The sequence below is a fragment of the Protopterus annectens genome, chromosome 8.part0, assembly GCF_019279795.1.
Source record: "Protopterus annectens isolate FY-2018-M chromosome 8.part0, PAN1.0, whole genome shotgun sequence".
NCBI lineage: Eukaryota > Metazoa > Chordata > Ceratodontiformes > Protopteridae > Protopterus > Protopterus annectens.
In genome coordinates, this window is record NC_056741.1 from 1,710,908,837 (window position 1) to 1,710,919,597 (window position 10,761).

At 36.5% G+C, this 10,761-nt stretch overlaps 1 protein-coding gene across 1 annotated transcript in view; it reads right to left on the reverse strand.

Annotated features, from left to right (window-relative positions):
- Positions 1-1,843: 1,843 nt before the first annotated feature.
- Positions 1,844-10,761, reverse strand: part of LOC122808552 (DNA topoisomerase 1-like) — an 859,013-nt gene continuing 850,095 nt past the window's right edge. The window contains exon 11 of the mRNA XM_044079506.1: positions 1,844-2,391. Within this exon, the coding sequence (XP_043935441.1) occupies positions 2,289-2,391 (103 nt within the window). The 3' untranslated portion in view covers positions 1,844-2,288. The remainder of the gene's footprint in view (positions 2,392-10,761) is intronic.

Below are 10,761 nucleotides of genomic sequence, written 5' to 3' on the forward strand. Positions count from 1 at the left end.
AACTGGTATCAAAATGAAGTGTTCAGAAGTGATTTGTGACAGACTGGTACCAGTAAGAGTGAAAGGGAAAGTCTACAAGAGGGTAGCGTGTCCAGCTAAGTTATCTGTATTGGAGATGGTGGCATTGACAAAAAGGCAGGAGTCAGAGCTGGGGGTGGCAGAGTTAAAAATGTTAAGATTTGCAATGGGTGTGATGATGATAGACAGGATTAGAAATCAGTAAATTAGAGGGTCAGCTCAGGTTGGAACGTTTGGAGACAAAGCCAGAGATGCAAGATTGTGTTGGTTTGGACATGTGCTAAGGAGGGATGTTGCCAGTAAGAGGAAAAGAGGAAGGCCTAAGATAAGGTTTAGAGATGTGGTGAGAGAGGACATGCAGGTGGGTTGGTGTGACAGAGCAAGACGCGGAGGACAGGAAGAAATGGAAACAGATGATCCGCTGTGGTGACCCCCTAACGGGAACAGCCGAAAGAAGATCAAAATGAAGTGTTAGTATGAAAGACACTTGAAGCTGCTGTGAATTGTTAAGTTATTTGGAATTACTAGTGGCACAGAAAAAAATGTGGTGGAGAAGACATGCTAATACAAGGCAAACTGCATTCCTTCTCTGAAGTATAGTAACTTAAGTTAACTACTAGTAACCTGCAATTTGAATGCACTGCATCATGCAATGAACAATGGTTCTAGTATACTGTATAATAAATGGAAAAAAAAACTATGAACATGCATGTAATGCAAACTTTACCACATCATAACGGATTCCAAAAAGCATTTGATACACTGTTTTTTACATAAAACACCAGAATAAAATTACTTCAATAATGTGTATGAAAACTGATAAAAATGATACTGCACTTGTACAGTTTAGCTGACACAGAAGGTCTTTTAGGCTATCCCTGCAGCAGGGTAATAGTAACCTCAACAAATAACTGGTGACACTGGTGTTGTGGTGTGACCATGTGTGAGAACACAGCAAGGTAATGACTACATCAGGGGTTAATTCAGCCTGAAGAAAGAGTGGAAATTTTAAATAGCAGTTGCAACAGAATGATTGTGTCTAGACCTTGGGATGTCTTTGTCCTCCTTTACTCATCCCACATTAGGCCACTCATTGAATGTAATGTCCCCTTTGGTATGTATCTGTTCAGATACATACAACTGGAACAGCTGCAGAGATACCCTACTAAAAGGGCACATGTCCTACATGGACAACTCAAAGCACTGTCACTGCACTGTGTATCATACAGACTGCTAAGAGGTGACCTATGTCATACAAAGCATCCTCCAGCCTAATACTGATGGATTTAATGCACATCAGCAAGTCAAATGGCATCAGAAATACTTGGTCTAGGGATCTAAACCACTTCTGGAATATCACCAGCACAGTTAGGAGGGGCAGAGGATACCACATAAAGCAAAGTTCATCCCTATTCATATGCAATTTGGATCTATAGATGGGAAAGAGAAAATTTACCCCATGACTGCCCCCTGAATGGACAGAGACACCTCCTAAGTGCTTTGTCCCATGTATGGGTCCCCTCAAACGATTTATAGTATGATCCCACTCTCTCATTAGGGGTAATATATACTTATCAACCATGGCATGGGTAAGGCCAGTCTACCCGAATGAAGTAGGTTAATTCGAGCACAAAAAGGGAAATTGGTTTGGCCTAAAATGGTCAGCAAGGGAAACCAGATTAATACTGACCTATCAACCTGTAAAAAAGCATTTTGTTAATGTCTGATAGCCAATGAATAGCAAGCTTAAATGAAATGCACTGCTTTGTTGTGATAACTATCCATTGTTATTCTGTAAGAAAAATAATTCTGCAGACAAGAGCTATAGGTTGTCATGCATTTTATAATTCAAAAAGATATGTCCATACAGCTAAAACATACATGCCAAGTATAATCAGATTTTTAATAAGTACAAAATATAAATTAGAAACTTTTGACTCTATTATATGATAAAACATGTAAATATTATAAAAGCACCTGGTGGATGCAGAAAAGCATTGTATACATTTATAAATATCACTGAACTCTTAATTCTATATCACAGATATTAAAAGACTAAGAAAATCAATGGCAGTGTCCATCACTTAAAACATTCATCCTGCATATTATATTAAGCTTTCATTAAAAATGTAAAGTTGGTAAGAAAAGGCCATTTTGATCAATATCTACACTGTAGATGTGAGGTTAACTGGATTATAAAGTGAGATAGTACTACTGCATTCATATTAGAGATGAAGAAAAAAGTTAAGATGCTTCAGAAACGAGTGCTATTAAAATTCAAAGTCCAGCTCTGCCATGTCAATTGCCCAAGCAAATTTGTCTCTCAGTGTTTTGTTGTAGATTTTCTCCAAGGACACCTCCCATTTCTTACTCCTGAAAGAAAAAAGGTTATGTATTACAAGATGATTTAACCAGCCCATCACTTCTGATTAATTTTTTTTATCATGAAATCAGAACTACTCAACTGGCAGACACAACTTAAAGGTGTTTACAAAGCACCAGCAGCAGAGTCGTAAACCTTTTTATGATGATGCCTGCTGTATATAGGAAACTGTGATTTGCAATTCACCCTATTGAAGTCTACCAAATAAATAAAAAGGTTTTCTTTATTTAAAGCAAACTAGCACCCGCAGCATTACTCCTTCAATGTTCATTCTCTATTGTCAGAATAATGTTACCATTGAATTAACGGGACATTTGCAGGATAAACTACTTACTGAAGAGACTACCCCAACATAATTAAAAATGATTGACTTTTTGCTTACAGAAGTGAGATGGCAGTTGTTTGTCTGATGCTGTTCAATTTATGCTGGTGCGAGATCTTTGGCACTCACATGGCTACTTACTTGAATTATTTGTCTTCTTGGACTAGAAATGACTGACCACCACTCAAATCTGAAATTTTCTTAAGTCATACCTGAACAGTTTACATATTTAGGCTTTCACTGAATCCTCTTCACAAATTACTATCAGAGAAGGTTTTCCTCACTGTACTCTGTTTCAGCAGAGGCCAGGATGTTGGTGGTGATTTCCAAGTCTTTACATTATGAGGTTCAGAATATCTTTAATGATGTTTGTCAGTATCACCAAAAGCAGAACAAATATTTTTTATTTATTTATTTATTTTATTTTACATTTGTTGACTGGGCTAGTCTAACTGGATATATGTCCATTTTCAGTAGAGGCCCGGGGAGAAAAGCTCCAAGCATTAGCAGTGACAAAGATTACAATATACAGTAATAGTCCAAACAAATTACAGGACATTGTTACATTGAGGTTGACATAAGTTATTTAGAGTCCTTAGTAGGTTAACACTAAGATCAAATACTGAGAGCAAAAATTTGAGAGAGAGCAATCAAAAAAAAATTAAAAAAAAAAATATTGAATTGTAAAAATTTGTTTTATATATATATATATATATATATATATATATATATATATATATATATATATATATCTATATATAATTTTTTTTTTTTACAGGTATGAGACATAGAACAGTGGAGTATAGAAGTGTAAGGGGAGCAAAAAGGGGAAGGAGACAACAGTCAGGGTATATCAGTCTGGGTTAGAGCAGGAACAAAGCCTGTGATTTTTAAGATATTCTTTAAGATGCTTTTTAAAGAGATGAGTGGAAGCAAGAGATGAAAGTTCACTAGGAAGCTGGTTCCAGCTTTTTCCTACTGCGTTGGCGAAAAGTGAGTCCCCAGGTTTGTTTTTAGATTTAATAGTGGAGACTAGGATTTTGTTAGCTGAGCGTACAGTTGTAAGATTTTTGTAGGAGGTAATCAGATTAGTAAGGATTGGGGTATTATTAGGGTGATAAAGGATCTTTTGGGTGGTAAGTTGTTGACAAAGTAGTAGGTTCTGCAGTTCTAACCATCCCAGTTGTTTGAGGTTGTGACAGTGGTGAGCTCTGAAAGGGGTGCCAGTGGCAAATCTGGCTATGCTATTATAACTAGTAGAAAGTTTGGTGAGGTTGTTTCTAGATAGGTTGGTATATATCACAGAAGCATAGAAAAGGGTAGAGATTAGGTGAGTCTAGGCAATAGTGATTCTGGCTGAAGGGGTAAGGAAGGGTTTGATTCTGTAAAGGCTGCCTAGTTTTTTGTTGACAGACTTTATTGTAGCATTAATATGGTCATCATAGCTAAGGTTATCAATTGTTACTCCAAGTAGACGGGTTGTAGTGTCAGGGGATATGTTAGTTCCATTGCTAGAGGTGACTGCGAAGTGTGGATGAGGTGACTTATGAGTAGGAGCAAAGAGGAATAATTTTTTTTGGGGGGGTTTAAAAGGAGACAGTGTTGCATAAACCAGTTTTCAACAGTTAAATACTGTTTGAGTGAGGGACTTGAGAGAGGTTATGGACTTGGCTGAACAAATTAAAGTCGAGTCATCTGCATATTGTATGCAGGTGGCTTGAGGAATTTTGGTATGTAGATCATTAATAAACAATGAAAAGAGAAGGGGTCCTAATATAAAGCCTTGTGGTACTCCAATGTTTACAGGGAGGGAAGTAGAAAGAGTATTGTCCCAAAGCACTGCTTGCTGTCTGTTTTCTAGGTAGGATTTAAATCAATGTAGTGCTTGTGCATCAAGTGATTGGGCTTTTAGTATGTCAATAAGCATGTTATGGTTCACCATATCGAAGGCTTTTGAGAGGTCAATAAACAGTGCAGAGGATAAAGTATTATTGTTACGATTTTTGTTTATGGAGTCAGAAAATGATAGCAGGGCAGTTGTTGTGCTATGAAATGGTCTAAAACCATGCTGGCAGTCTGCAAATAAATTGTTATGGAGAAGGTGGGCAAGTAGTTATTTGTGTATGTACTTTTCCATTATTTTAGCTATTGGAGAGAGTAAGACGAAAGGCCAAAAATTGGAGAGCTCGGTAGATGATCCACCTTTGTGTAAAGGGTTGATGTGAGATACTTTCCATATGGAAGGGATTTTGCTTTCTAAAATTGTTCTATTTATAAGGATGGAATGGGATAGGCAATTTTTTTAGTTGCAATGTGCAGGAATTCTGCTGGAAGACAGTCAGCAGAAGGGGAGCATGGTTTAAGGTTTTGAAGGAGGTTGGAAATGAGGGATGTGGGTACAGGTTGAATATGAAAGGATGGAGTTATAGTATTATTGGTGGCGTGGTGATGGGTGGTAAAGTATCAGCTAGGGTTAGAATGGCTTCTGTAAAATAGTTATTAAAGGCATCAGGTATCAGGTTAAAGTTATTAGGGTTAAATCCTGAAGGGGTAGGAGATTTAGAGTCGCCTGGTTTAAGAAGTTTGTTAATGCATGTCCAGAATTTTTGTGGCTTTTGTTGGTGGGTTTGTTGAAAGTTAAGGTAATAATCTTTTTTGTCTCTGAGAATGTCTTTCTTGGTAGCATTTCTTAATTGTTTAAAGTAAAGGTGATCAGAGGGACTTTTGGAGGCTCTCCATTTGGCCCAAATTTTATTTCTGAGGAGGATCTTTTGCTTAGTATGTTTTGTAAGCCGGGGGCAATTTTGGTTCTTATTCAGGATGATCGAATGGGGGCGTGGTAATCTAGGATTTGAAGGAATCTAGTATTAAAGTAGGTCACTGCTTCATCAAGTTGAAGATGAGACATAGGTGACCAGTCACATGCTTTTAGTTCGTTTTGGAAACTGTCTGGATTAAAGAATTTCTTGGTGCGGGAGGATTTAAAATTATTAGTGTTAGGGCTATGAATTTTTTTTGTTTAATGATATAGGTTAGCATATGGTCACTGATATCATCGGGAAGGGTTCCTGGTTTATAAGTATCAAGATGGTTGTTGAGAAGAATCCAGTCTAGGGTGGTTTCCTTGTTGCTTGGCTTATGGATTCTAGTAGGGGTGGTTATTATCTGTGAGAAACTGTGTAGATTTATGTGATTGGTAGGATTATGGGAACTACAGGTTGCCCAGTCTATATTAAAGTCTCCTAATACAATGGTTTCCTAAGGTAGGTGGGTAGATAGGTGACTAAAGTATGTTTTCAAGTGTATTAATGTTATTTCCAGGAGGGAGATATGTGCAGATTAGATAGATAGATTTGGAGTTATTGATTTTTAGCATAATTGTTATAATTAACATGACTAAAAATGAGACATTTATGTGGCAGAAAAAAAAATACAAACTGCTGAAGAGATTCTCCATCTACCAACACACACACACACACACACACACACACACACACACACACACATATATATGTGTGTATTTATAGTAAACCGCAGATACCATGAATACAAACTGTTTAAAAACAAAAAAGGAGAGGCAACGTCGGCAAATCCGCAACAATAAATTTAATAAGGTTAAGGTTAGCACTTTTGTCTGCTTCTAATAAGCAAACTTCTTCAGACAAGTGACTTAAGAAAATTACAGCTCTTAAATAACGGATGACACATGGCATCACTTCCTAGCCCAATTAAATTACAAATAAGCATTTAAAATTATTATATAATAATAAAATAAATGTGTATATATGTAAATACGTAATCATATAACATAAAAATATTGTTTTTTTATATAAAAAAATAATTTTTCTAAAGATTTTAATTTTAACAAACATTTTAAATTGTAGTTCTCATTTAGTCCAGGGTAACTAAAGGCATTCAATGATAACTGCTAATTAAGCTCTTTTTCCTACAAAATAAGTGACAAAGGACCTCCCCGAATATCAGTAGGTTGTTCCATTACCAAAAAGGAAAATGTGTGCCCTATATTGCTAGAAATATGTCTGTCCAGGGCATTTGAAGGATTTTGTTTCTCTATGTTGTACGTGCGTTCATAAATGTGCTGTTTTAACTGTCTTTCAGTCTCAACTACATAAAAACATTCACATTTTTGGCACATAGCCAAATATATCACTCCTTTTGTTTCACAGTTGAATCTACCTGTTATAAAAAGTTGATGTCTGTTGATAACTTTATTACCAACTTTTACGCACTTGCAGAAATTTCATCTTCCATGTACATCCCTGGACTATTAACATGTTTTCTAATAGGCTTCTCCAATAAAGTCTTCAAACTGTAACCTCTCTTAAATGTCACCCTCAGTTTCTCACCAAGCTTAAGGCGAACCGAAATATTAGCTGTAATCAAATCCCAGTTCTTTAAAATAATCCCCTTCAAAGTTGGTACATTAACCGAATAAGGGGTAATAAAGGTTGTATTAAAATCAACAGATGCATTTGGATTCACAACAACCTCAACATCTAAATGAAATCGAATAGGTTGAACTTCTACCATTTTATCACCATTCAGGATAGGTTTAAAAAAAAAGTTTTTTCTCTTGTCTATGACTTCCATCATTACATTGCTGACTATGGAAACTGGGTAGGATCTTTTTAGAAACATTTCTTTGAGTAAATTACACTCAGAAATAAAAAAAGTTTCTAAAGACATCCTAACCGCCCTTACTATCTGACCTTCAATAATAGCCTTCTTTTGATGTTGTGGGTGGGAGCTTTCATAGTGTAAAAAACTATTCAAATACGTTGGTTTCCTGTATACACTTGCCAAATATCTTTTATTACAAATATCGTTCATTATAAGGACATCTTAGAAAGGTGAGGTGTCAGAGCTAAACTGAAAAGTAAACTACAAAAAGTCTGTTACGGTAGAAATATCTTCTACAAATTCTTCAGCTGCTACCTGGTCACCCTCAAATAATATGAAGATGTCGTCCAAATAATGGGTGTACCATTTTATTTTGTGTTTAAACAGATCACATTTGAATAAATAGTTCCTTTCCCAATGAGCAAGTACACAGTTAGCAAAGCTCCCACATGGGGACCCCATGGCCATCCCTGACTTCTGTAAATAAAAGTTATTAAATAGAAAAAAGTTGTTGGACAATACTATGTACAAAATAAAATCTATTAAATACATTTCATCATTGTTAGCACCTTTACTGAATAAGAAATCTTTCACCCATTCTAGATCTAACTTCTGAGGGATTACTGTGTATAGGTCTTTGGTATAATCCGTGAGGAAAGTCAAAGTCTCATCAAAGATAAATGAGTCTAAATGTTCCAGAAACTGTCAAGAATCTTGGCAAATTTGGGGTTCTGCTTTCATGAACTTTTTTAACTTGTTGTCAACAAGTTCGGCACAAGCATAAATTATTGAATTCTGGCCATTAACTATCGGGCGGAGGGGGGGTTGAATATCCTTATGTATTTTAGGGAAGGCAAAGAAGATGGGTATCTTAGGGGCTGGCATACTCAAATAGTTGTAAATGTCAATAGTAATTGTTCTTTCAATAAACAAGTCATTAAGTAATGATCTGATTCATTGGTGGGCCCCGTTAAATTAATTTAAAGATACTTTCATGTAAGAGTCAGCTTCTAATAAAAGTGCCACTCTTGTTATAATCCTCCTCATTCATAAATACCAACCTCCCCCCTTATCAGGTTTCATTATCCGAATATTGTGTGCCCTCAAAGTGTTTAACACTTGTCGTTTATTAATGGTAAGGTTAGAACTACCATCCTTTACAAAGGTGTTAAAACTGTTCAAAAATTTCCCTGTAGAATTAATAACAATAGTGGGTTTAGAAACAATGACATTTTTGTTGTTTTCAGGTACAACAGTTATCTCCCCTGACGGTTCTGTTTCTTCTGTCAAAGATTTCGACCTTGACCTCTCCCTACATGGGACTGGTTATTCCTCCCTTGGTTGGGAAAATCCCGAGATTCAGGAGGGCCGAGATTCAGGAGGGTTAGGAGTTTGTTGTCTCTAATGTGTGCACTGTGTCTTGGTGGTGTTGAGGGTCTTGGGCCATCATTCCATCCCGCACCCTCTGTATCCAGGTCCTCTGAAGATGTTAGTACACTTGCATTGGTAGCAGTGTTAAAAAAAGGAACTACTTTGAGTGCGTGGAGGTGGGGGATACACCGTACCATTCTCATATTCCCTTTTGTCTCTGGCCAGTTATTTTACTTTAATTTCTCTAAGCTTGATCAAACTGTTGTCAATACTATTAAAAATGTGGCAAAAGTCATATTTATATCTTAAGTCTGGATCAGTTTTTATTGTCCTTTCTAAATTATCCAGCTCAGCAGTCAACTTTCCTATTTGACTGCCATAGTCCTTAAGTAAAAGTTCCAAAAACTGACAACCCTGTTGGTTGAATAAATGCAAAAGTTCACAGTGGAATGAAGAATTCTTAACTAACCCTGTCAGGTACCTCCACTGTCTTAGTCGTTTTGGAATAGGTTTCCTCTGCAAACATTCCCGAAGGTAAACAACCTCTAGTTGTAATTTCTTGCATTTAAAAAGTTTACTGTCAAAGGTTTTTAAATTATCTATAACAGAGGTGTATATAATGAAAAAGGAAAAGCCCTGTTTGCTGAGTGATGGAACAAACACAAAAGTCCAATGTAAAAGAAAAAATGTTCCAAACACTAAAACCAAGGAGAAGCCAAAATCCAATAAAAATCCAAGAAAGAATCCAAATAAAGTTCCACAGAAACCTTTATTGCATAGTTAAATGCTTTCACATCTACTGGTTGCTTCCTCAGACCAAAACAAACATGCTTAAAAACAATCCCCTTTTTATAACACACATCACATGTTTGTTTTGGTCTGAGGAAGCAACCAGGAGAGGTTGCGAAAGCACTTACCTATGCAATAAAGGTTTCTGTGGAACTTTATTTGGATTCTTACATGGATTTTTATTGGATTTTGGCTTCTCCTTGGTTTTAGTGTTTTGTACATTTTTTCTTTTACATATAACAGAGGTGTGGTTACTTTCATTTCCTGGGTTTGTAGTTTGAAGCCCCGTTTCATTAACAAAATTGCCATTGAGAAGCAGATTCATTGCTTTGTTCCACATCTCGTTCAACAAAGGGATATCCACACTCACAGAAGTGTTGGAAGTTTTAGAATTATTAGAAAATACCTCCGTTCTGGTAGCATTATGGGCATTCAAACCTCTCATGTTAGAGGAAGTTACAGTCTCTAGCGTCCGCCAGACCTCTCAACCAATTGGGGACAATTTTCAACAGAATCAGGGACAAGTGAAGAAAAAATCAGGGACAGTCAAGGACACTTTTAAAATATTAGTGCTATTAACTTGAAACATTGACAGAATCAGAGCATATGAATTAATACACATTTTCTGAAGTAAAAGAAGTCTAACTCTTAATTATTGTCATTATTCATTAAGTGTAATTCACCACCTTTCCTCCAAAAGTCACTAGTTTTAGGAAGGATTAAGAGGGACAGAGCTAACATTTGAGTTAAAATCAGGGACAGTTGAGAGGTATGGTGTCCGCCCAGAAGAAACCAAAGGAATTGATGAAGTGGGGGGACAGTGATGCCAAGAGCAAGGCTTTGAAAGGCTTTGATTTAAAGTAGAATGTTGCCCATTATTTAAACCTCCTGAAGTGGTTGGCAGACTATTGTCGATGCATTTAGATAATTCTTCAACCCTGTTAGTCAACTGTAAGATGAGTTGAGTGATGGTTCAGATACTCATTTCCTTTCTCGACTGAGAACCAGTAGGAGAGAGTAGAGATTGTGAAAATGGAGTTGTCTCTTCTGCCATCTCTGTAGCAACACCAAACTAAGTAAACCGCAGATACCACAAACTGTTTAAAAACAAAAAAAGGAGAGGCAAAGTCGGCAAATCCACAACAATAAATTTAACAAGGTTAAGGTTAGCGCTTTCGTCTGCTTGTAATAAGCAAACTTCTTCAGACAAGTGACTTAAGAAAATTACATCTCTTAA